General features: G+C 42.6%; 1 protein-coding gene across 3 annotated transcripts in view; it reads left to right on the forward strand.

The window, feature by feature from the left end:
• The window catches only part of slc38a3b (solute carrier family 38 member 3b), a 59,264-nt gene extending 32,833 nt beyond the window's left edge, over positions 1 to 26,431 (forward strand). For all 3 annotated transcript variants that reach the window (XM_042330933.1, XM_042330931.1, XM_042330932.1), the window contains 9 exons: positions 7,126 to 7,208; positions 8,122 to 8,180; positions 9,581 to 9,763; positions 9,911 to 9,990; positions 16,484 to 16,584; positions 21,758 to 21,882; positions 22,185 to 22,329; positions 23,172 to 23,275; positions 23,455 to 26,431. In XM_042330933.1, the coding sequence (XP_042186867.1) occupies positions 7,126 to 7,208; positions 8,122 to 8,180; positions 9,581 to 9,763; positions 9,911 to 9,990; positions 16,484 to 16,584; positions 21,758 to 21,882; positions 22,185 to 22,329; positions 23,172 to 23,275; positions 23,455 to 23,559 (985 nt within the window). In that variant the 3' untranslated portion in view covers positions 23,560 to 26,431. The remainder of the gene's footprint in view (positions 1 to 7,125; positions 7,209 to 8,121; positions 8,181 to 9,580; positions 9,764 to 9,910; positions 9,991 to 16,483; positions 16,585 to 21,757; positions 21,883 to 22,184; positions 22,330 to 23,171; positions 23,276 to 23,454) is intronic.
• The last annotated feature ends 1,322 nt before the right edge of the window (positions 26,432 to 27,753 follow it).

A 27,753-nucleotide genomic window follows, 5' to 3' on the forward strand; every position in this document is an offset into this window, starting at 1 on the left:
AGTAGAGGGCTACATATGAAGGAAGAGGATAGTAGAGGCTACATATGAAGGAAGAGGATAGTAGAGGGCTACATATGAAGGAAGAGGATAGTAGAGGCTACATATGAAGGAAGAGGACAGTAGAGGCTACATATGAAGGAAGAGGATAGTAGAGGCTACATATGAAGGAAGAGGACAGTAGAGGCTACATATGAAGGAAGAGGATAGTAGAGGCTACATATGAAGGAAGAGGATAGTAGAGGCTACATATGAAGGAAGAGGATAGTAGAGGGCTACATATGAAGGAAGAGGATAGTAGAGGCTACATATGAAGGAAGAGGACAGTAGAGGCTACATATGAAGGAAGAGGATAGTAGAGGCTACATATGAAGGAAGAGGACAGTAGAGGCTACATATGAAGGAAGAGGATAGTAGAGGCTACATATGAAGGAAGAGGACAGTACAGGCTACATATGAAGGAAGAGGATAGTAGAGGCTACATATGAAGGAAGAGGATAGTAGAGGGTAACATGAAGGAAGAGGATAGTAGAGGCTACATATGAAGGAAGAGGATAGTAGAGGCTACATATGAAGGAAGAGGATAGTAGAGGCTACATATGAAGGAAGAGGATAGTAGAGGCTACATATGAAGGAAGAGGATGATAGAGGCTACATATGAAGGAAGAGGATGATAGAGGCTACATATGAAGGACGAGGATAGTAGAGGGTAACATGAAGGACGAGGATAGTAGAGGCTACATGAAGGAAGAGGATAGTAGAGGCTACATCTGAAGGAAGAGGATAGTAGAGGCTACATATGAAGGAAGAGGATAGTAGAGGGTAACATGAAGGAAGAGGATAGTAGAGGCTACATATGAAGGAAGAGGATAGTAGAGGCTACATATGAAGGAAGAGGATAGTTGAGACTACATATGAAGGAAGAGGATAGTAGAGGCTACATGAAGGAAGAGGATAGTATGTACAGTACAGTATAGACAAAATCATAGGCAGCTGGATAGAACATAAGGTAAGGGACTCTTCCTCAAAGACAGAGCAGGAGATGGACAGGTGGATCAAAAGTGGGTTTGACACAGGGTCAAGACCCCCCACCCCCACCTCCTGATCTCTAATAAAACATGATCATAAAGATTAAAATGCCATGAAAGTCATTCTCCAGGGACTCTCTAAAGTTTCTCTCCCCCCACACAAGAGCAGACACGCCCACGTACAGTGGAGCAAAAAAGTATTTAGTCAGCCACCAATTGTGCAAGTTCTCCTACTTAAAAAGATGAGAGAGGCCTGTAATTTTCATCATAGGTACACTTCAACTATGACAGACAAAATGAGAAAAAATAATCCAGAAAATCACATTGTAGGATTTTTTATGAATTTATTTGCAAATTATGGTGGAAAATAAGTATTTGGTCAATAACAAAAGTTTATCTCAATACTTTGTTATATACCCTTTGTTGGTAATGACAGAGGTCAAATGTTTTCTGTAAGTCTTCACAAGGTTTTCACACACTGTTGCTGGTATTTTGGCCCATTCCTCCATTCAGCAGATCTCCTCTAGAGCAGTGATGTTTTGGGCTGTTGCTGGGCAACACGGACTTTCAACTCCCTCCAACACGGATTTTCAACTCCCTTCTATGGGGTTGAGATCTGGAGACTGGCTAGGCCACTCCAGGACCTTGAAATGCTTCTTACGAAGCCACTCCTTCGTTGCCCGGGAGGTGTGTTTGGGATCATTGTCATGCTGAAAGACCCAGCCACATTTTATCTTCAATGCCCTTGCTGATGGAAGGAGGTTTTCACTCAAAATCTCACGATACATGGCCCATTCATTCTTTCCTTTACACGGATCAGTCGTCCTGGTCCCTTTGCAGAAAATCAGCCCCAAAGCATGATGTTTCCACCCCCATGCTTCACAGTAGGTATGGTGTTCTTTGGATGCAACTCAGCATTCTTTGTCCTCCAAACACGACGAGTTGAGTTTTTACCAAAAAGTTATACTTTGGTTTATCTGACCATATGACATTATCCCAATCTTCTTCTGGATCATCCAAATGCTCTCTAGCAAACTTCAGACGGGCCTGGACATGTACTGGCTTAAGCAGGGGGATACGTCTGGCACTGCAGGATTTGAGTCCCTGGCGGCGTAGTGTGTTACTGATGGTAGGCTTTGTTACTTTGGTCCCAGCTCTCTGCAGGTCATTCACTAGGTCACCCCCGTGTGGTTCTGGGATTTTTGCTCACCGTTCTTGTGATCATTTTGACCCCACGGGGTGAGATCTTGCGTGGAGCCCCAGATTGAGGGACATTATCAGTGGTCTTGTATGTCTTCCATTCCCTAATAATTGCTCCCACAGTTGATTTCTTCAAACCAAGCTGCTTACCTATTGCAGATTCAGTCTTCCCAGCCTGGTGCAGGTCTACAATTTTGTTTCTGGTGTCCTTTGACTGCTCTTTGGTCTTGGCCATAGTGGAGTTTGTGACTGTTTGAGGTTGTGGACAGGTGTCTTTTATACTGATAACAAGTTCAAACAGGTGCCATTAATACAGGTAACGAGTGGAGGACAGAGGAGCCTCTTAAAGAAGAAGTTACAGGTCTGTGAGAGCCAGAAATCTTGCTTGTTTGTAGGTGACCAAATACTTATTTTCCACCATAATATGCAAATAAATTCATTAAAAATCCTACAATGTGATTTTCAGGATTTCTTTTTCTCATTTTGTCTGTCATAGTTGAAGGGTACCTATGATGAAAATTACAGGCCTCTCTCATCTTTTTAAGTGGGAGAACTTGCACAATTGGTGGCTGACTAAATACTTTTTGCCCCACTGTACATGCACACACTCACACAGAGGACAGCGCATTCGCACACTGTATTCTGTAGGCCAGCCCTGTTTGTTGTATGGCCTGGCTCACAGAGAGTGTTAAGAATAACAGGTTTAGCAGCTTAACCAGAGACCCTCTGATACCCAGGCTTTAGAAGACAATATGCTGTAGTCTATAGGCAGTGGCGGTTCTAGCTTGTATGGCTCCCTGGGCGAAACCCCCTTCAGCACCATTCTATACTAACTGTCATTTTTATTCAGACATTTGGAACAATGCAAATTAATAATCATAACATTTAAAATGATATAAATAAACTCACGTCCTCTCATTGTCAACTGCGTTTATTTTCAGCAAACTTAACATGTGTAAATATTAGTATGAACATAAGATTCAACAACTGAGACATAAACTGAAGACGTTCCACAGACATGTGACTAACAGAAGTGGAATAATGTGTCCCTGAACAAAGGGGGGTTCAAAATCTAAAGTAACAGTCAGTATCTGGTGTGGCCACCAGCTGCATTAAGTACTGCAGTGCATCTCCTCATGGACTGCACCAGATTTGTCAGTTTTTGCTGTGAGATGTTGCTCTTCGCTGGCCATGGCAGAACACTGACATTCCTGTCTTGCAGGAAATCACTCAGAATGAGCAGTATGGCTGGTGGCATTGTCATGCTGGAGGGTCATGTCAGGATGAGCCTGCAGGAAGGGTACCACATGAGAGAGGAGGATGTCTTCTCTGTAACGCACAGCATTGAGATTGCCTGCAATGACAACAAGCTCAGTCCGATGATGCTGTGACACACCGCCCCAGACCATGACGGACCCTCCACCTCCAAATCGATCCCACTCCAGAGTACAGGCCTCGGTGTAACGCTCATTCCTTCGATGATACGCAAATCCGACCATCACCTAAAAAAATAAACGTCCCTTTTTCAGGACCTTGACATTCAAAGATAAAAGCAGTGAGGGGACGTTTATTTTTTTGCTGAGTTTAGCTTGTTCCCTTGATGTTAATGTTACTAGCTTGTTTCCTTGGTGTTATTGTTACTAGCTTGTTCCCTCGTGGTTATTTATTGTAACTAGCGTGTTCCCTTGGTGTTAATGTTACTAGCTTGTTCCCTTGTGGTTATTTATTTAACTAGCTTGTTCCCTTGATGTTAATGTTACTAGCTTGTCCCCTTGATGTTATTGTTACTAGCTTGTTCCCTTGGTGTTATTGTTACTAGCTTGTTCCCTTGGTGTTAATGTTATTAGCTTGTTTCCTTGGTGTTAATGTTATTAGCTTGTTCCCTTGGTGTTAATGTTATTAGCTTGTTCCCTTGTGGTTATTTATTGTAACTAGCGTGTTCCCTTGGTGTTAATGTTATTAGCCTGTTCCCTTGGTGTTAATGTTATTAGCCTGTTCCCTTGGTGTTAATGTTACTAGCTTGTTCCCATGGTGATAATATAACTAGCTTGTTCCCATGGTGATAATATAACTAGCCTGTTCCCTTGGTGTTAATGTTATTAGCCTGTTCCCTTGCTGTTAATGTTATTAGCTTGTTCCCTTGGTGTTAATGTTACTGGCTTGTTCCCTTGGTGTTAATATAACTAGCTTGTTCCCATGGTGATAATATAACTAGCTTGTTCCCTTGGTGTTAATGTTACTAGCTTGTTCCCATTGTGATAATATAACTAGTGTGTTCCCTTGGTGTTAATGCTATTAGCCTGTTCCCTTGGTGTTAATGTTATTAGCCTGTTCCCTTGGTGTTAATGTTATTAGCCTGTTCCCTTGGTGTTAATGTTACTCGCTTGTTCCCATGGTGATAATATAACTGGTGTGTTACCTTGGTGTTAATGTTATTAGCCTGGTCCCTTGGTGTTAATGCTATCAGCTTGTTCCCTTGGTGTTATTGTAACTAGTGTGTTCCCTTGGTGTTAATGTTATTAGCCTGTTCCCTTGGTGTTCATGTTACTAGCTTGTTCCCATGGTGATAATATAACTAGTGTGTTCCCTTGGTGTTAATGTTATTAGCTTGTTTCCTTGGTGTTATTGTTACTAGCTTGTTTCCTTGGTGTTAATGTTACTAGCTTGTTCCCTTGGTGTTATTGTTACTAGCTTGTTCCCTTGGTGTTAATGTTATTAGCCTGTTCCCTTGGTGTTACTGTTACTCGCTTGTTCCCATGGTGATAATATAACTAGCTTGTTTCCTAGGTGTTAATGTTACTAGCTTGTTCCCTTGGTGTTAATGTTACTAGCTTGTTCCCTTGGTGTTATTGTTACTAGCTTGTTCCCTTGGTGTTAATGTTATTAGCCTGTTCCCTTGGTGTTAATTTTACTCGCTTGTTCCCATGGTGATAATATAACTAGCTTGTTTCCTAGGTGTTAATGTTACTAGCTTGTTCCCTTGGTGTTAATGCTATTAGCCTGTTCCCTTGGTGTTAATGCTATTAGCCTGTTCCCTTGGTGTTATTGTAACTAGCTTGTTCCCTTGGTGTTAATGCTATTAGCCTGTTCCCTTGGTGTTAATGCTATTAGCCTGTTCCCTTGGTGTTAATGTTATTAGCTTGTTCCCTTGGTGTTAATGCTAGCCTGTTCCCTTGGTGTTAATGCCTAGCCTGTTCCCTTGGTGTTAATGCTATTAGCCTGTTCCCTTGGTGTTAATGCTATTAGCCTGTTCCCTTGGTGTTAATGCTATTAGCCTGTTCCCTTGGTGTTAATGCTATTAGCCTGTTCCCTTGGTGTTAATGCTATTAGCCTGTTCCCTTGGTGTTAATGCTATTAGCCTGTTCCCTTGGTGTTAATGCTATTAGCCTGTTCCCTTGGTGTTAATGCTATTAGCCTGTTCCCTTGGTGTTATTGTAACTAGCTTGTTCCCTTGGTGTTAATGCTATTAGCCTGTTCCCTTGGTGTTAATGCTATTAGCCTGTTCCCTTGGTGTTAATGTTATTAGCTTGTTCCCTTGGTGTTATTGTAATTAGCTTGTTCACAGGGCAGCGGCAGCAGCAGGACATGGCCGAGCAAGCCTGAGGTGTTTCACATAGACACTGTTGTGGCGAGACTTATTAAAAACCAATTAGATGTTAGGAATGGTTCTCTCAGACTGAGCCTGGGGTGAACAGTTACTGGCCCTCAACCTGTCCCAAGCCACCATGTGATCTGACCATGGGGTCACCCTGTGTCCAACATTCTCAGCGCTGAGAATGCAACGTGACATATCTCAATGCCTGTTGACGTGCACATGGAGACCGTTATGCATTATTAGTGGCTATTTAGAAGCCTCAAATCCGTCTGGATCACGTATGTTATGATGTAGCAGACCTCCCAGATGAGGATAGAGCATATAGAGAGCACTGTCCTTGCCTGTGTTTGGCTGGTGGCAGGGAGCTCGTACTGGTGCTCAGGCCAAGGCCCTGTGGAAGGAAAATATGCTTGGGTGGAAAGTATGTGTGGGGTGGGTCCCTATATGCTACCCTTATTGGAACTATCAACGCCCATGTAAATCAATAGCCTTTATATAAGAGAGTGCTTCAGACCCCCGTGCCAGATGAAAGAGCAATGTCACGCAGAAACAATAGTCAGAAATAGACATATTTCCCCAATAAGCCCAACAGGCGTTCCACTGTAAACCTAGCCTGGCTCTTACATAATAGACCAGAGCAGAACTATTAGACAGACTATATTCTGACTCTGTGGCAGTGACTCAATCAATCAATCAGAACATTTAGTGTGGTGTTATGCAATTTCCTCTCTAATACTGTAAGTTATCTCCCTTCTCTCTCTCTCTCTCTCTCATGTACACAACATGCATGCACATACTTTGCCAGGGGTGATGTCAACGAGGTGGGCTGAGTTGTTTGGTCCAAGCACTTCCCCAAAAGTTGCCAATTGACAAACAGACAGCTGAACTCCAATGGGGGATCATACATGGGGCGATAGACACCAATATAAATTTGGTGCACCTAGAGCCAAGCGTTTAGGAAGGTTGTCTGTTTTGTTCTGAGTTTTTTGTCAGAAGTAGCCAAGCTAGCCATCTAGAAGACCAGAAAGAACTGTACGGACAGGCGTTTCATCCATACATAGGGCCTTCAGAGGGGATTGTGCTCTGTTGACAATGAGGGGGATCTTGTCCTTATAAACACTCTCAAATGTCTGTTTTTTCTTACATGAGCACAGTGGTGCATGATTCCTGAGGGTTGAATGTTCATGTGCCTACTCAATAAAGGGGATTTTAAAATTCTCTCTCTCTGCCTGTCTCTCTCTCTCTCTCTCTCATTCATATATATATATATATATATATATATATATATATATATATTGCTCTTAGTTTGTGGTACCTGAATGGGAACTACCTGGTGATCATGGTCTCCATTAGCGTGATCCTTCCTTTGGCCCTGATGAAGCAGCTGGGTGAGTTGCACCTCTTCTTCTCCCTTCCAACCTCTTTGTTTTCCCGCAAAATAACAGCAAGCTCATATGTGACACTAACCACGTAATAAACCTGGGTTGTCCACAACACACAACTGAATACTGTGTTAGCTAACTAAGCTAAAGGCCAGCCGTTAGGCTCTGGGAGCTAACATGAATCTTCGGGTCTCAGGCAAGGCTAGTCATCAAGAGAGTGTAGTTCACTGAACCACCTCCACTACATAAGGACATATGCGCAGCTGTCCTGCTGGGCCAGGTCTTATGAAAGCCTCAGATAGCTTTACATTAGGTTATAACAGGTACATGTGGTTAGATGTGAGAGCTACACTCTTACTGAAGCAAGGTGGAGGTGAAGGTGGAGGAATACTGCAGGGTGTATTAAGGCTTCCATTGCCGTGTGGAGGTCCTGACAGCATTGTCAACTCTCCTGGGTCACACAGCAGCCAATCAGACCCTCACACCGCTCCTGCTACCCTGGCCCGGTATTGGTTCTGCCGTGGAAACGGCAGGGATCCAATTAGCCTCCTATGTCTCTATGGAGCCCAGAAACACAGAGTCGTAGACGACCAAGTCAACACTAACACAGATGAGATGCTGCATTGTGGTGCGGTTACACACACACACACACACACACACACACACACAGTGCAACACAATGTGTGGGTTGCACTGGCAATCATGATTGGTCCACGCCCCTGCAGCACACTGATTACATTTTAAGAAATGAAGCGCAGCAATCTCCTCCTGTCACTGGTACTCATTTCCATGTTAAAGGCATGTAATTGGATGTGGTCTTTCCACCATTAGTAGCCTACATCTAATGTGACCACCAAACTTAAATAGCTCACAATTCTATTCCATTATTTCTAATATGTCATTGTTTTGTGCTCTACAGGCTACCTGGGCTATACCAGTGGTTTCTCCCTTAGCTGCATGGTCTTCTTCCTCAGTGCGGTACGTTTGTTTCTTCACTCTCCTCTCCCTCCTCTCCTTCCTCTCCCCCTTCTCTCATTCCTCTCTCCCTCCTCTCTCCTCCCTTTGCTTCCTCGCCTCCTCCCTCCCTCGTTCATCTCATTCCTCTCCCTTCCTCTCAAAGACTGAGTCATCTAATCATAAGAAATAGCTTTTCTGAGCTCCATAATACTCCCTCTCCTTCCCTCCTCCTTCCTCCCTCATCCCTCCTTCATCTCTCATACTCATGTCTATTCCCTGTGTGTGTATGACACTGATCTCAGACATGTTGCTGTGTTGCTTGATGTGTATCCTACCTCTCTCCTCCTCCCATTCCAACTCCCTCTATCTCTCCTCCCCTCCTCCTCCCCATCTCTCCCTCTATCCCTTCTCCTCCTCCTCTCTCTCTCTCTCTCTCTCCCTCTACCCATCCTCCTCCTCCTCTCTCCCTCTATCCATCCTCCTCCTCTCTCTCCCCCATCTCTCCTCTCCCTCCTCCTCTTCTCTCTCCTATCTCTCCTCTCCCTCTCTCCCTCCCCCTTCTCCTGTCTCTCTCCCTCTATCCCTTCTTCTCCTCCACTATTTTCTCTCTCTCTCTCTCTCTTCTTCTCCCCCTCTTCTCTCTCTCTCCCTCCCTCTCCCTCTATCCATCCTCCTCCTCTCTCTCCCATATCTCTCCTCTTCCTCCACCTCCTCTCTCTCCCTCCTCTCCCCTTTTCCCTCCTCCTCCCATTCTCCTCTCTCTCCCTCTATACCTCCTTCTCCTCCTCCTCTCACTCTTCCTCTATCTCTCCCCCTCCTCCTTCTCTATCCCTACTCCTCCCTTTCTATCTCTCCTCCCCCTTTTCCTCCTCTTTTCTCTCTCCCTCTTCCCCCTTCTCCTCCTCCTCCTCTCAATTTAAATTCAATTAAAGGGGCTTTATTGGCATGGGAAACATAAGTTTACATTGCCAAAGCAAGTGAAATAGATGATAAACATAAGTGAAATAAACAATAAAAAGATGAACAGTAAACATTACACTCACAAAAGTTCCAAAAGAATAAAGGCATTTCAAATGTCATATTATGTGCAAATAATTACTGGTTCTTCACTGGTTGCCCTTTTCTTGTGGCAACAGGTCACACAACTTGCTGCTGTGATGGCACACTGTGGTATTTCACCCAATAGATATGGGAGTTTATCAATTTGTTTTCAAATTATTGTGGGTCTGTGTAATCTGAAAGAAATATGTGTCTCTAATATGGTCATACATTTGGCAGGAGGTTAGGAAGTGCAGCTCAGTTTCCACCTCATTTTGTGCGCAGTGTGCACAAAGCCTGTCTTCTCTTGAGAGCCAGGTCTGCCTATGGCAGCTTTTCTCAATAGCAAGGCTATGCTCACTGAGTCTGTACTTCCTCTGTAGGTGATCTATAAGAAGTTCCAGATCCCCTGTCCGTTTGAGGAGTTCTCTGCAGCCAATCACACGGTCTCTCACCTGGACATCCACCTGAACGTCACTGATAACCACGCTCTCCATGATAATGGTCTGTTGCACGAGGTGGATGACTCCCACTGTGGTGCAAAAATGTTCACCATGAACTCTCAGGTACAGTAGACCAGACCACAGGGCCAATGTTTCACCAGCCCTGGGCTAGGGTTAGGACTGTTTCCCAAATGGCACCCCATTCCCTATATAATGCACTACTTTTGACCATAGTCAAGCTCATTAGGTGTTTGTGTGTTTCCTTCACAGACAGCATACACCATCCCGATCCTGGCCTTTGCCTTTGTGTGCCATCCTGAGGTTCTGCCTATCTACACTGAGCTCCGCAAGTGAGTATGCCTACCTTACCCAACCTTGTTCCATCTGTCTCCACACGGTGCCTCCCTAGTGTCAGCACTAAACCTCTGTTCATAGGTTCCTACATGCATATAGTATACGGTGCATTTGGAACAAATTCAGACCCCTTGATCTTTTCCACATTTTGTTACATTACAGCCTTATTCTAAAATGGATGAAATAGTTTTTTGTCCTCATCAATCTACACACAATATTCCATAATGACAAAGTGAAAACAGGTTTTTAGAAATGTTTGCAAATTAATAAAAAATAAAAAACAGAAATACCTTAATTACATAAGTATTCAGAACCTTTGCTATGAGAAATTGAGCTCAGGTGCATCTTGTTTCCATTGAACTTGGAGTCCACCTGTGGTGAATTCAATTGATTGGACATGATTTGGAAAGGCACACGCCTGTCTATATTAGGTCCCACAGCATGTCAGAGCAAAAACCAAGCCAAGAGGTCGAAGGAATTGTCCGTAGAGCTCGAGACAGGATTGTGTCGAGGCACAGATCTGGGGAAGGGTACCAAAAAATGTCTGCAGCATTGAAGGTCCCCAAGAATACAGTGGCCTCCATCATTCTTAAATGGAAGAAGTTTGGAACCACCAAGACTCTTCCTAGAGCTGGCCGCCCGGCCAAACTGAGCAATCGGGGGAGACGGGCCTTGGTCAGGGAGGTGACCAAGAACCCGATGGTCACTCTAACAGAGCTCCAGAGTTACTCTGTGGAGATGGTTGTCCTTCTGGAAGGTTCTCCCATCTCTGCAGCACTCAATCAGGCCTTTATGTTAGAGTAGCCAGACAGAAGCCGCTCCTCAGTAAAAGGCACATGACAGCCCACTTGGAGTTTGCCAAAAGGCACCTAAAGAACTCTCAGAACATGAGAAACAAGATTCTCTGGTCTGATGAAACCAAGATTGAACTCTTTGGCCTGAATGTCAAGCATCACATCTGGAGGAAACTAGGCACCATTCCTACTGTGAGGCGTGGTGGTGGCAGCATCATGCTGTGGGGATGTTTTCAGCAACAGGGACTGGTAGAGTAGTCAGGAAAGGTGAATGGAGCAAAGTACAGAGAGTTCCTTGATGAAAATCTGCCTCAGAACGCTCAGGACCTCAGACAGCCCGAGACTGCAGTGCAGTAGCCCGAGACTGCAGTGCAGTAGCCCGAGACTGCAGTGCAGTAGCCCGAGACTGCAGTGCAGTAGCCCGAGACTGCAGTGCAGTAGCCCGAGACTGCAGTGCAGTAGCCCGAGACTGTCGCTCAGTAGCCCGAGACTGCAGTGCAGTAGCCCGAGACTGCAGTGCAGAGAGCAAAAGAAATATCAGCCCGTGAAGAGAAGCATGAGATTGAACTTCACTCAACTTTCTAGTTTTCCTTGTTAACACTAACACTGTTTTCCTTTACTGTAGCAACTGTGATTGAATCAAGTCAATATTAGCCACTTTCAATGCAGCATACCGAAACAAAACTAACTATGCAAGAGATTTTGTTGTAGGCAGAAAGCAGTAGGATTCTATTGCATTGACACCCACTACTCAACCCCTACTCTACACAGACCGGTGCGACATAACCAATCAGCGCTGCAGTAGGCCTATATTTATTTTTATTTTATTTTATTTTACCTTTATTTAACCAGGTAGGCAAGTTGAGAACAAGTTCTCATTTACAATTGCGACCTGGCCAAGATAAAGCAAAGCAGTTCGACAGATACAACGACACAGAGTTACACATGGAGTAAAACAAACATACAGTCAATAATACAGTATAAACAAGTCTATATACAATGTGAGCAAATGAGGTGAGAAGGGAGGTAAAGGCAAAAAAGGCCATGGTGGCAAAGTAAATACAATATAGCAAGTAAAACACTGGAATGGTAGTTTTGCAATGGAAGAATGTGCAAAGTAGAAATAAAAATAATGGGGTGCAAAGGAGCAAAATAAATAAATAAATAAAAATGAAATACAGTTGGGAAAGAGGTAGTTGTTTGGGCTAAATTATAGGTGGGCTATGTACAGGTGCAGTAATCTGTGAGCTGCTCTGACAGTTGGTGCTTAAAGCTAGTGAGGTAGATAAGTGTTTCCAGTTTCAGAGATTTTTGTAGTTCGTTCCAGTCATTGGCAGCAGAGAACTGGAAGGAGAGGCGGCCAAAGAAAGAATTGGTTTTGGGGGTGACTAGAGAGATATACCTGCTGGAGCGTGTGCTACAGGTGGGAGATGCTATGGTGACCAGCGAGCTGAGATAAGGGGGGACTTTACCTAGCAGGGTCTTGTAGATGACATGGAGCCAGTGGGTTTGGCGACGAGTATGAAGCGAGGGCCAGCCAACGAGAGCGTACAGGTCGCAATGGTGGGTAGTATATGGGGCTTTGGTGATAAAATGGATTGCACTGTGATAGACTGCATCCAATTTGTTGAGTAGGGTATTGGAGGCTATTTTGTAAATGACATCGCCAAAGTCGAGGACTGGTAGGATGGTCAGTTTTACAAGGGTATGTTTGGCAGCATGAGTGAAGGATGCTTTGTTGCGAAATAGGAAGCCAATTCTAGATTTAACTTTGGATTGGAGATGTTTGATATGGGTCTGGAAGGAGAGTTTACAGTCTAACCAGACACCTAAGTATTTGTAGTTGTCCACGTATTCTAAGTCAGAGCCGTCCAGAGTAGTGATGTTGGACAGGCTGGTAGGTGCAGGTAGCGATCGGTTGAAGACCATGCATTTAGTTTTACTTGTATTTAAGAGCAATTGGAGGCCACGGAAGGAGAGTTGTATGGCATTGAAGCTTGCCTGGAGGGTTGTTAACACAGTGTCCAAAGAAGGGCCGGAAGTATACAGAATGGTGTCGTCTGCGTAGAGGTGGATCAGGGACTCACCAGCAGCAAGAGCGACCTCATTGATGTATACAGAGAAGAGAGTCGGTCCAAGAATTGAACCCTGTGGCACCCCCATAGAGACTGCCAGAGGTCCGGACAGCAGACCCTCCGATTTGACACACTGAACTCTATCAGAGAAGTAGTTGGTGAACCAGGCGAGGCAATTATTTGAGAAACCAAGGCTGTCGAGTCTGCCGATGAGGATGTGGTGATTGACAGAGTCGAAAGCCTTGGCCAGATCAATGAATACGGCTGCAGAGTAATGTTTCTTATCGATGGCGGTTAAGATATCGTTTAGGACCTTGAGCGTGGCTGAGGTGCACCCATGACCAGCTCTGAAACCAGATTGCATAGCAGAGAAGGTATGGTGAGATTCGAAATGGTCGGTAATCTGTTTGTTGACTTGGCTTTCGAAGACCTTAGAAAGGCACGGTAGGATAGATATAGGTCTGTAGCAGTTTGGGTCAAGAGTGTCCCCCCTTTGAAGAGGGGGATGACCGCAGCTGCTTTCCAATCTTTGGGAATCTCAGACGACACGAAAGAGAGGTTGAACAGGCTAGTAATAGGGGTGGCAACAATTTCGGCAGATAATTTTAGAAAGAAAGGGTCCAGATTGTCTAGCCCGGCTGATTTGTAGGGGTCCAGATTTTGCAGCTCTTTCAGAACATCAGCTGAATGGATTTGGGAGAAGGAGAAATGGGGAAGGCTTGGGCGAGTTGCTGTTGGGGGTGCAGTGCTGTTGTCCGGGGTAGGAGTAGCCAGGTGGAAAGCATGGCCAGCCGTAGAAAAATGCTTATTGAAATTCTCAATTATGGTGGATTTATCATTGGTGACAGTGTTTCCTATCTTCAGTGCAGTGGGCAGCTGGGAGGAGGTGTTCTTATTCTCCATGGACTTTACAGTGTCCCAGAACTTTTTGAGTTAGTGTTGCAGGAAGCAAATTTCTGCTTGAAAAAGCTAGCCTTGGCTTTTCTAACTGCCTGTGTATAATGGTTTCTAGCTTCCCTGAACAGCTGCATATCACGGGGCTGTTCGATGCTAATGCAGAACGCCATAGGATGTTTTTGTGTTGGTTAAGGGCAGTCAGGTCTGGGGAGAACCAAGGGCTATATCTGGTCCTGGTTCTAAATTTCTTGAATGGGGCATGTTTATTTAAGATGGTTAGGAAGGCATTTAAAAAAAATATCCAGGCATCCTCTACTGACGGGATGAGATCAATATCCTTCCAGGATACCCCGGCCAGGTCGATTAGAAAGGCCTGCTCGCAGAAGTGTTTCAGGGAGCGTTTTACAGGGATGAGTGGAGGTCGTTTGACCGCTGACCCATTACGGATGCAGGCAATGAGGCAGTGATCGCTGAGATCTTGGTTGAAGACAGCAGAGGTGTATTTAGAGGGGAAGTTGGTTAGGATGATATCTATGAGGGTGCCCGTATTTAAGGCTTTGGGGAGGTACCTGGTAGGTTCATTGATAATTTGTGTGAGATTGAGGGCATCAAGTTTAGATTGTAGGATGGCTGGGGTGTTAAGCATGTTCCAGTTTAGGTCACCTAGCAGCACGAACTCTGAAGATAGATGGGGGGCAATCAGTTCACATATGGTGTCCAGAGCACAGCTGGGGGCAGAGGGTGGTCTATAGCAGGTGGCAACGGTGAGAGACTTGTTTTTAGAGGTGGATTCTTAAAAGTAGAAGTTCAAATTGTTTGGGTACAGACCTGGATAGTAGGACAGAACTCTGCAGGCTATCTTTGCAGTAGATTGCAACACCGCCCCCTTTGGCAGTTCTATCTTGTCTGAAAATGTTGTAGTTTGGAATGAAAATTTCTGAATTTTTGGTGGTCTTCCTAAGCCAGGATTCAGACACAGCTAGAACATCCGGGTTGGCTGAGTATGCTAAAGCAGTGAATAGAACAAACTTAGGGAGGAGGCTTCTAATGTTAACATGCATGAAACCAAGGCTATTACGGTCACAGAAGTCATCAAAAGAGAGCGCCTGGGGAATAGGAGTGGAGCTAGGCACTGCAGGGCCTGGATTCACCTCTACATCGCCAGAGGAACATAGGAGGAGTAGAATAAGGGTACGGCTAAAAGCTATGAGAATTGGTCGTCTAGAACGTCTGGAACATAGAGTAAAAGGAGGTTTCTGGGGGCGATAAAATAGCATCAAGGTATAATGTACAGACAAATGTATGGTAGGATGTGAATACAGTGGAGGTAAACCTAGGTATTGAGTGATGAAGAGAGAGATATTGTCTCTAGAAACATCATTGAAACCAGGAGATGTCATTGCATGTGTGGGTGGTGGAACTAATAGGTTGGATAAGGTATAGTGAGCAGGACTAGAGGCTCTACAGTGAAATAAGCCAATAAACACTAACCAGAACAGCAATGGACAAGACATATTGACATTAAGGAGAGGCATGCTTAGTCGAGTGATCAAAAGGGTCCGGTGAGTGGAGAGGTTGGTTGGTGATTTAGACAGCTAGCCAGGCCATCGGTAGCAAGCTAGCATAGGATGGAGGTCTGTTGTTAGCCACCTCTTGCGTTCCGTCAGTAGATTAGTGGGGTTCCGTGTGGTAGAGGGGATTAATCCAAATCACACAACAACAACAAAAATAAAAACAATAGATATAGTTATAGAGGCCCAAGAAGAAAACATAATAATAATAAAAATAAATAAATTGTCCGATATGCAAACAGACCATTGCCATATATGGATCTGTGCCATTCTCTTTGAACTGGATTGTGTTTACAGCATGAGCGTGAGTAGATACTGCTTGTTTTGACATCAAAGCGAGAGCTGCATGTAGCCATGTGTGCACATTTGTTCATATTCTTTGCTAGTTAGTGAGTTCTTAGCCCAGTTATAGATCATCTGTAGTCAGCAACGGGGGAGTATTTGCTTCCAACAAGAGCACAAAACATGTACATTTCTAGACATCTTAGGAAAAGGGAGTCGGGTAAAGAGGTTTTTTGTCTTAAAGGGGCAGTGTTGTGTTTTGAGACAGGTTTGAATAAGCTAAGTAGCCAATAGGCAGAGGGTAGAATAGTTTGTCTGATTCTCTGTAATAACGGTATGGGAATAATAATGCATTTTATTTTGTAAAGTAGTTTCTTGCATCAAACAACACAACAACATATTCTGTCACCTCCTTGTCAGAAGGACAAGTGGATAAACAGACTCATGTCAAGCCCTGCGTGTTTTTTTTCTTTTAAAAAGTCTCATGGAATGTAGGCTTACATTGAACACCACACGTTGGCTGCTACTGTAGGCTGAATGATAGAACAGCTATTTCCCTGTTAAAATGTTATTGGATGCATTTTCTCCATTGTTTTTTAGGGTAGGCCACTCTGGTAGGCCTTACATTATGATCAAATAGCCACAGTAGCCTACTTGGCCACTGTTCAAACTGTAATTTTAAGCAGGTACAGCCTCAGTTTGCGCTGGAAGTTTGCGCTCAGCAGACCTGAAATTTGCTCAGTGACGGAACAAAATTTGAAAGAACATTGCTCTTACCCTAACCCACTGAGCCATTGGATTGGAACCACAGGATTTTCCAGTCAATGTTGGCTGTTAACCAGTGTGTGTGTGTGTGTGTGTGTTATCCAGCCCTTCTCAGAGGAGGATGCAACATGTCTCCAACCTCTCCATCCTGGTGATGTACACCATGTACTTCCTGGCTGCTCTCTTCGGCTACCTGACCTTTTACGGTGAGCACCTCCTCTTCACCACTTAAACTCCTGCCCTTTCCTCAGGCTGAAATATACCGTAGTCATGATTATGTGTGCCGTAGTCTCAGAAGCCCAGGCTTATCACGTTAAGTTGGAAAGCCTGGGAGGATCTCCTCAGAAAGTAGTCTCACGTATCTGGTGTTAAGTAGAGTGTAAATGGAAACTAGTTAAACTTGCCACTTCTCCAACCAATCAAGTATTTTGCATAGGTTCTAAAGAGACATTGTATTTCTAAATAATTTTCTGACTTGCAACAAGCTAGCATAAGATACAAAACAAATGCCTCATAGGCCACGAGACTATATTTGCAGTAATGTACAGTTTAAACATAAACACAATATCCATATTGGACACTCCTCCTGTTCCCTCCTGAACATTTGCAATGTTATTGAACCGAAACAGTAAGTGCGTTTTCTCAGTCTTTTGGAAATAAGAGCATAACTCCCCCTTGTGGTCATTATTGAATACTACACATTGTAATATTATTGTAGCTTGAGACACATGTTGTTTTTATGGCTTTCAACGAGGAACAGCAGACCTCAATGTATGAGTCAACATAAGTAAGGCTACGTTTGGAGGTTCAGTGTGCAATACTGTGATTATTGATTTTACCCCTGTTACCTCTAATGTTTCCCTGATGTTATCTCTAATGTTACCTCTAATGTTTCCCTGATGTTATCTCTAATGGTACCCCTAATGTTTCCCTGATATTATCTCTAATGTTACCCCTGATGTTATCTCTAATATTACCCCTAATGTTTCCCTGATGTTATCTCTAATATTACCCCTGATGTATTCTCTAATGTTACCCCTGATGTTATCTCTAATATTACCTCTAATGTTTCCCTGATGTTATCTCTAATGGTACCACTAATGTTTCCCTGATGTTATCTCTAATGTTACCTCTAATGTTTCCCTGATGTTATCTCTAATGGTACCCCTAATGTTTCCCTGATATTATCTCTAATGTTACCCCTGATGTTATCTCTAATATTACCCCTAATGTTTCCCTGATGTTATCTCTAATGTTACCCCTGATGTTATCTCTAATATTACCCCTAATGTTTCCCTGATATTATCTCTAATGTTACCCCTGATGTTATCTCTAATATTACCCCTGATGTTTTCTCTAATGTTACCCCTAATGTTTCCCTGATGTTATCTCTAATGTTACCTCTAATGTTTCCCTGATGTTATCTCTAATGGTACCCCTAATGTTTCCCTGATATTATCTCTAATGTTACCCCTAATGTTTCCCTGATATTATCTCTGTTACCCCTAATGTTTCCCTGATATTATCTCTAATGTTACCCCTGATGTTATCTCTAATATTACCCCTAATGTTTCCCTGATGTTATCTCTAATATTACCCCTAATGTTTCCCTGATATTATCTCTAATGTTACCCCTGATGTTATCTCTAATATTCCCCCTAATGTTTCCCTGATATTATCTCTGTTACCTCTAATGTTTCCATGGTGTTATCTCTAATGGTACCCCTAATGTTTCCCTGATATTATCTCTAATGTTACCCCTAATGTTTCCCTGATGTTATCTCTAATGTTACCCCTGATGTTTCCCTGATGTTATCTCTAATGTTACCCCTGATGTTATCTCTAATATTACCCCTAATGTTTCCCTGATCTTATCTCTAATGTTACCCCTGATGTTATCTCTAATATTACCCCTAATGTTTCCCTGATATTATCTCTAATGTTACCCCTGATGTTATCTCTAATATTACCCCTAATGTTTCCCTGATATTATCTCTAATGTTTCCCCTGATGTTATCTCTAATATTACCCCTAATGTTTCCCTGATATTATCTCTAATGTTACCCCTGATGTTATCTCTAATATTACCCCTGATGTATTCTCTAATGTTACCCCTGATGTTATCTCTAATATTACCCCTGATGTTATCTCTAATATTACCCCTAATGTGTCCCTGATGTTATCTCTAATATTACCCCTGATGTATTCTCTAATGTTACCCCTGATGTTATCTCTAATATTACCCCTGATGTTATCTCTAATGTTACCCCTGATGTTATCTCTGTTACCCCAGATGTTATCTCTAATATTACCCTAATGTTTCCCTGATGTTATATCTAATGATACCCCTGGGGTTATCTCTAATGTTACCCCTGATGTTATCTCTGTTACCCCTAATGTTACCCATAATCTTACCCTGATGTTATCCCCTGATGTTACCCCTGATGTTACCCCTGATGTTACCCTTGATGTTACCCCTGATGTTACCCCCTGATGTTACCCCCTGATGTTACACCCTGATGTTACCCTCTGATGTTACCCCTTGATGTTACCCCTGATGTTACCCTGATGTTACCCCCTGATGTTACTCTGATGTTACCCCCTGATGTTACCCCCTGATGTTACCCCTGATGTTACCCATAATCTTACCCTGATGTTACCCTCTGATGTTACCCCCTGATGTTACCCTAATGTTACCCCCTGATGTTACCCTGTTATCTCTGATCTTACCCTGATGTTACCCTCTGTTTCTCCCTGATGTTACCCTGATGTTACTCCCTGATGTTACCCTAATGTTTTCCCCTGTTCTTACCCTGATGTTACCCCTTGATCTTACCCCCTGGTGTTACCCCCTTATCTCTAAAGTTAACATCAGGGGTATCTCTAATATTACCCCTAATGTTGCCCTGATGTTATCTCTGTTACCCCTGATGTTATCTCTAATGTTACCCCTGATGTTATCTCTAATATTACCCCTGATGTATTCTCTAATGTTACCCCTGATGTTATCTCTAATATTACCCCTGATGTTATCTCTCATGTTACCCCTAATGTGTCCCTGATGTTCTCTAATGTTTCCCTGATGTTATCTCTAATGATACCCCTGGGGTTATCTCTAATGTTACCCCTGATGTTATCTCTGTTACCCCTAATGTTACCCATAATCTTACCCTGATGTTACCCCCTGATGTTACCCTGTTATCTCTGATCTTACCCTGATGTTTCTCCCTGATGTTTCTCCCTGATGTTTCTCCCTGATGTTACCCTCTGATGTTACCCTCTGATGTTACTCCCTGATGTTACCCTAATGTTATCCCCTGATGTTACCCCCTGATGTTACCCTAATGTTATCCCCTGATGTTACCCCTGATGTTACCCCCTGATGTTACCCTCTGATGTTACCCCTGATGTTACCCCTGATGTTACCCTGATGTTACCCCCTGATGTTACTCTGATGTTACCCCCTGATGTTACTCTGATGTTTCCCCCTGATGTTACCCATAATCTTACCCTGATGTTACCGTCTGATGTTACCCCTGATGTTACCCATAATCTTACCCTGATGTTACCCTCTGATGTTACCCCCTGATCTTACCCTAATGTTTTCCCCTGTTCTTACCCTGATGTTACCCCTGATGTTACCCCTTGATCTTACCCCCTGGTGTTACCCCCTTATCTCTAAAGTTAACATCAGGGGTATCTCTAATATTACCCCTAATGTTTCCCTGATGTTATCTCTAATGTTACCCCTGATGTTATCTCTAACGTTATCCCTGATGTTATCTCTAACGTTACCCCTGATGTTATCTCTAATGTTTCCCTGATGTTATCTCTAATGTTATCTCTGATGTTATCTCTAATGTTTCCCTGATGTTATCTCTAATGTTACCCCTGATGTTATCTCTGTTACCCCTAATGTTACCCCTGATTTGACCCATAATCTTACCCCCTGATGTTACCCTGTTATCTCTGATCTTACCCTGATGTTACTCCCTGATGTTACCCTAATGTTTCCCCTGTTCTTACCCTGATGTTACCCCTGATGTTACCCCTTGATCTTACCCCCTGGTGTTACCACCTGACATTACCCCCTGATGTTACCCCCTTATCTCTAACGTTACCCCTGATGTTATATCTAATATTACCCCTAATGTTTCCCTGATATTATCTCTAATGTTACCCCTAATGTTTCCCTGATATTATCTCTAATGTTACCCCTAATGTTTCCCTGATATTATCTCTAATGTTATCCCTGATGTTATCTCTAATATTACCCCTAATGTTTCCCTGATATTATCTCTGTTACCCCTGATGTTATCTCTAATATTACCCCTAATGTTTCCCTGATGTTATCTCTGTTACCCCTGATGTTATCTCTAATATTACCCCTAATGTTTCCCTGATGTTATCTCTAATGTTACCCCTGATGTTACCCCTGATGTTATCTCTAACGTTATCCCTGATGTTATCTCTGTTACCCCTGATGTTATCTCTAATGTTTCCCTGATGTTATCTCTAATGTTATCCCTGATGTTGTCTCTAATGTTACCCCTGATGTTATCTCTAATGTTTCCCTGATGTTATCTCTAATGTTATCTCTAATGTTATCCCTGATGTTATCTCTAATGTTACCCCTGATGTTATCTCTAATGTTTCCCTGATGTTATCTCTAATGTTACCCCTGATGTTATCTCTGTTACCCCTAATGTTACCCCTGATTTGACCCATAATCTTACCCCCTGATGTTACCCTGTTATCTCTGATCTTACCCTGATGTTTCTCCCTGATGTTACCCTGATGTTACTCCCTGATGTTACCCTAATGTTATCCCCTGATGTTACCCCCTGATGTTACCCTGTTACCCCCTGATGTTACCCCTGATCTTACCCTGATGTTACCCTCTGATGTTACCCCTGATCTTACCCTGATGTTACCCCTTGATGTTACCCTCTGATGTTACCCTCTGATGTTACCCCCCTGATGTTACCCCCTGATGTTACCCCCTGATGTTACCCCTGATGTTACCTCTGATCTTACCCCTGTTCTTACCCTGATGTTACCCCTGTTCTTACCCTGATGTTACCCCCCTGATGTTACCCTGATGTTATCCCCCTCTGATGTTATCCCCTGATGTTACCCCTGTTCTTACCCTGATGTTACCCCTGATGTTACCCTAATGTTATCCCCTGATGTTACCCTCTGATGTTACCCTAATGTTACCGTTACCCCCTGATGTTACCCCTGTTCTTACCCTGATGTTATCCCCTAATGTTATCCTGATGGTACCCCTTGTTCTTACCCTGATGTTACCCCCTTATCTTACCCCGTGACGTTACTTTGACATTACCCTGATGGTACCCCTTGACGTTACCCTGACAGGTAAGACTGAGCCAGAGCTGCTACACACATACAGCAGAATCGACCCTTATGACACGCTCATCCTGTGCGTGCGATTGGCTGTCCTCACCGCTGTCACACTGACTGTCCCCATCGTGCTCTTCCCAGTAAGTTACACCCACCCCCTCCCGTTCTCCACTATAGCCTCTTCCCTCTTCTGACAGACATAGAAAACTGATATTGTATACTGGCCGTTGGGGTGGGATTGGTGGGGTGTCTGGGGGTTCCGTGGGTGGCTTACAATTAGTTTGATTCCTCATGTCTTAATTTGAAATGGTGGGTGTCATGGCTTGATGAATTACAGTAAAATGCTCATTTGAAGAGGAATGACACGGTTGTTTCTGACAGTAACTCTGCCCCTTTCCCTCCTTATTCCTCTCCCTCCCTCCCTCCCTCTCTGCCCCCTCAGGTGCGCAGTGCCTTGAACCAGATGTTTTTCTCCAGTAAATCATTTAACTGGCTTCGTCATGTGGCCATCGCCATCACTCTGCTCTCCTTAATCAACATTCTGGTCATCTTCGCCCCCAACATCCTGGGAATCTTCGGCATCATCGGTTAGTTACACAGATTAAATTTAGTCCTGGACTAAGAAGTACAGAATAAAACCTAGTCCTGGACTAAGAAACACAGATTAAACCTAGTCCTGGATTAAGAAGTACAGATTAAATTTAGTCCCAAACTAAGAAATACAGATTAAACCTAGTCCCGAACTAAGAAATACAGATTAAACCTAGTCCTGGACTAAGAAGTACAGATTAAACCTAGTCCTGGACTAAGAAATACAGATTAAACCTAGTCCTGGATTAATGACAATTCAATGATGATTCTCCATTGAAAGTGCTTTTTAGTCCAGGAACAGAAACCATCCCTTTAAATTGACATACTTTACCTGACCTAGCCAAAAATATTTGACATGTAGAAGTTGCTGTTGTCTGGGATGTTTTACATGGTTAAATGTGTGGTTATGCACCTGCACCTGCACCTGTAATTCTTGATTCACTTTCTCTCTTTTGCTCTAATCGAAGTGAGCAGTGGATCTCTGTTTTGATAATATCTCCACTGTGTCTGGCCTTAAAACACAACACAAAACGTGACCAGCGGGCCAGTGTTTATTGACTCAATGATAAACACATGACCTTTAGTCAATATTTTTTTACATCTCTTTCCCTTGAATGAACAACATGTTTCATGTTATGGAGGTCAAAGTCAAGGTGGTTAAAGGTCATGGACCAAGCCACAGCACCAATCATCATCCACTAAAAGAGGGAAATCTGACAGTGTTTGTGAATGTTGGCCTTGGCCCATATTCTGTTTTTGGACAGTTTGTTCTACTGGATGTCCTGTGTAAAATGATCTGTAGCTCTGACCTTCATCTCTCCTCCTGTTCCTCCTCCAGGTGCCACATCTGCCCCCTGTCTCATCTTTATCTTCCCTGCCGTCTTCTACATCCGCATTGTGCCTAAAGAGCAGGAACCTATGTTTTCCACCCCCAAGATACTGGTGAGCACATATCTCATCCTCTCCATGATAATTGTAATATTCTCATATCTTGATTTGATCTGTGTAAGATTCTTCATCATTACTGTTATTGTGTGTCCTTATGACTATGGTTAGAGTATGGTTCTGGTTACCATATACTAATAAATATTCTAATGATGGTGTTTCCTCTGTCTTCCCAGGCTGCCTGTTTCGCTGGTCTGGGCGTCGCCTTCATGACCATGAGTTTGAGCTTCATCATCATTGATTGGACAACAGGGAGCAGCAACTCTGGCGGTGGTCACTAGAGGCCGTCCTCTGCTCTTCACATGCCGGGGTCATCTGGGGGTTGGCAGAGGCTTTAAGGGGATGCCTAGGTGTGTGTTTAGAACTGTTTTCATGTAATTGATGCACTATCCCCTCCGTGGTAGAGCAAAGGTCAAAGGCTTCAGTGAGGTTGGGGGTAGGGAGGGGGAGACATAATCAACCCGCTGGGAAAAACCATGCTGAACATTTCAGTCCTCTTGAGACTAAAGACTCGGACAAAACAGTCTGTACTATTGTAAAGCAGTAGAGAACTTATTTGAACAAAAGGTTTCATAATCACTGTATGTAGGCCATCACAGAGGAGTACTTTTACATGAATCATCAGGACTAAACAGGGTCTTTTTTTAAAATCATGCTGATTATTATTATTTATCAGTGGGATAGTGCATCCAAGTCAATGGAAAATCCAGAAGAAAGAAACTCATGCTGGTTCCACCTTCTTCACTCCCTCCTTCCTTCCCTCCATCCTTCTCTTTCCATCCACCTGTTTCTTTCTCCCTGACCACTGTATTCATGTGAACTGCAGCTACATGTACTGTAGTACTGTACATATGTAGATATGGTGGAATCTATATGTAAAGAAGACAAAGGAAGCACATGACTACATGATAGGGAAGTGACTCTACATTATGCGTCATATGGTATTTTTGTACTATAGAAGAAATGGTTACATCTATAGGTTAGGTAAGTGCTGTAAAACATACAGTCTGTGGTTCTCTTGGTATTCCTGTCAATCACTTTCTGCCATCAGCACGTACTTTAACCATCAAAGTTTACCACGCTTTTCCAAATATTCTATTTGTGCGGGCATACACAGATAAAGTATATGTTCACATATAGGAGTGCCATTAGCCTGTGTTGTTTTATCTGCCAAAGCTAAGGGTGCATGTGGTTGTTGGGCTTAGTTCAAGAATATGTCCCATGATGCATTATGTTATTGAACTCTTCCTGTGTGCCTGGTACCTACAGTACACTCAGATGATGGAAGAATGACTCAACCAACCACACAAATAGCCTATACAGTGAAATAGTAATCTCTATTTATTTTACTAGATGTATCCATGTTTTTTAATTTCACAAGGTGTGCTAATGGACTCCGAACAGAGTATTTAACTATATGATCAGGTATTTTGATAGACTTTATAGATGGTATGTACAGTCCGTAGTGTATTGTATGATATTGCATATTGGAGGGTTTAGATGACCGTTGAAAGTGTAGGAGGCATCTCGAGGGCAATGAACTGATTAAGAAGAAAAAGATAAACAGCCTTTTACATTCATGTTAGTTAGATGATCAACTGACATCCTAGATACAGTATTGACAGATTTTTATGATCAATTGTGCTTTTATCAATTTAAGATGAATGACTTAAACTGACCTTTTTAACACTAATAGCACATATTCAATTAATACTTACATTTCTACAATGAATTTGTAAACCCTTGTCTAAATTCAGAACAGTTCAACTGTGACCTTTCAGTTACAACTGGGGTTTGGCTTACTGTTTTTGGCATGACGAAATATGGAGGAAAGTGTTTTGGTTATGTGGTTATGTTGTATTGTATATTAACATCTCTTTTCTACTTGTTTTGTGATTGGTGGTTGAAGTTTTAGTGGAGGAAGCAAGAGTGTCACCTGTCTGTTGATTGGCTGATTTATTAATTGATTAATTTAACACACTAAATGAACTACTGTGATATTCCAGGCATAGTATGCTGATATCAGGACTCTATTTCCAAAACGTGTGGCTATATGGCTGTATCTCCTAATGTATCTGGTTTCTAAACGTAAGGTCTTGTGATTAAGTACAGTTTTTAAAGCGTTGATGATGAAGTGAACTGAGATTGTTAGATTTTAATGTGATTCAAAACCCCTTCTTTAGGCTTCTCAATTTCATAACGCAGCATTTGATACATGATTTTCAAAACAACACTGTGACATCTGTTCTCTCAAAAAACTGGGATAGCATTGTAATAACATTGTAATAACACTAACTTTGTTAGTGGTGTTTTCTCATCTCAAACGTATAATTTGCCAAGTCCTACATATGTAAGACAATTGCTATTTTATATTTCATTATTCTTATACACTGCTTCTGATGTTGCTTTGTCTTTGTGCACAATAATTGATTTTAATTTTTGAATCAAGAGAATATTGTTGAGCGGTCTTTCTTTTACTCAACGGCTAAAAAGTTAATGCATGTATCTGCCTCAAACCCATATTTCTCCTGGTCTTGCTGAGGCAGTGGTTGTGGTATAAAGGAGGCAACACCTTGCCATAGATCAAGAACAGGCAACTCAACAGTCTGCTGGTTGTCTCTGCTCCCTGGTACTTCATTGATCCATAACGATCATTGGGTTCTCAGGTCTCTATCAGTCGCTGAGTTGAATGAATAATACAACAATAACCAGTGGACACTATGGTCCAGCCCGTCCCTGCCATATATTATAGTGTAATACCTTAATCCTTAGGCCTCTTCTGTCTGGGAATGTGCCTATAGTATCTAGCTACTACCAACTGTTTCTCTCTGAGAGCCCTTGCGCTTCAACTTTCGAGCTTTGCTATCACTGTTAGAACGTCTGGGGCAACATTTTCAAAATGTTCTCTTGTACCCAACCCAAACTATGCAAGCCAGTTAACATGTTGTTATAGCTCTTGTTTTAACTTTGCAATTTATTTCTGAGGAAATGACAGCACTATGCGTGAATAACAAGTTATGTATGAACTTTGGGCTTATATAAATAATGTATATAAATGTAAACCCTTTATATTTCTGATGCATATCTAGCTTTTATAGTGTAAATAGCAGGGACAGTTTCAGTCTGACAATAAAACAAATGTAAAAGTTTTTACACCTGAGTCATTTCTGTCCTTATTTGTTGTCTGTATTATCACCACACATACGCACGCACATGCGCGGGCACACACACACACACAGGTTTGTTATAGCTTCTGTCAAAGGGTTTCTGCTCTATGGTCAAGTAGTACATGGTCTATCGTCTGCCATACTGCTCAAGGTAAAGATGTGTTTAGATAAACACACTTAAACTTGCCCTGGATCAGTATGCCCCTGTCCTTGCCTAACAACACTAATGTTTACGGGACAACTATGGGAGATTTTCTTGTCAGATTCCAGTTAGGTCTGGTTTTACTTTTATTTATGCGTTACCAAGAAAAATCTCACTGAATATTCCTAATTCCCAACACATGGGGGCGCTACAAATAACTCCATAATATACTCTTGCACACCAGGTCATTAGAATGTGCCTTCTTGGATGGATGTTTCATTCAAAAAAGTACTATAAAAAACATGCTCTCTTTTCATCTTCCAGTGCAAATCAAATCCATTTGCAGTCTTGCCACTATTCTCAGATGCATGTGCAAATGAAGCCCCTCGAGAGGTCACGAGCACTATTCAGCTCAGTTAACCATGAACAATTAACACTTTTATTTTAAATTAATATTATACATAAATACATTTTATTTAGTCTCAAATAAATAATGAAATGCTTAATTTGGTTTAAATAATGCAAAAACACAGTGTTGGAGAAGAAAGTAAATGTGCAATATGTGCCATGTAAGAAAGCCAACGTTTAAGTTCCTTGCTCAGAACATGAGAACATATGAAAGCTGGTGATTCCTTTTAACATGAGTCATCAATATTCCCAGTTAAGAAGTTTTAGGTTGTAGTTATTTTAGGAATTATAGGACTATTTCTCTCTATACCATTTGTATTTCATACACCTTTGACTATTGGATGTTCTTAAAGGCACTATAGTATTGCCTAATCTCAGGAGTTGATTGGCTTGAAGTCATAAACAGCGCTGTGCTTCAAGCATTGCTAAGAGCTGCTGGCAAACGCAGGAAAGTGCTGTTTGAATGAATGCTTATAAGCCTGCTGCTGCCTACCACCGCTCAGTCAGACTGCTCTGTCAAATATCAAATCATAGACTTAATTATAATATAATAAACATTAGATCTTAGTCCTGTATTGACGCTTTGCCTGTTTGATGGTTTGGCGGAGGGCATAGCGGGATTTCTTATAAGCTTCTTGGTAAGAGTCACGCTCCTTGAAAGCGGCAGCTCTAGCCTTTCGCTCAGTGCGGATGTTGCCTATAATCCGTGGCTTCTGGTTGGGGTATGTACGTACGGTCACTGTGGGGATGACGTCATC

Source organism: Oncorhynchus tshawytscha, linkage group LG02, assembly GCF_018296145.1.
Source record: "Oncorhynchus tshawytscha isolate Ot180627B linkage group LG02, Otsh_v2.0, whole genome shotgun sequence".
Taxonomy (NCBI): domain Eukaryota; kingdom Metazoa; phylum Chordata; class Actinopteri; order Salmoniformes; family Salmonidae; genus Oncorhynchus; species Oncorhynchus tshawytscha.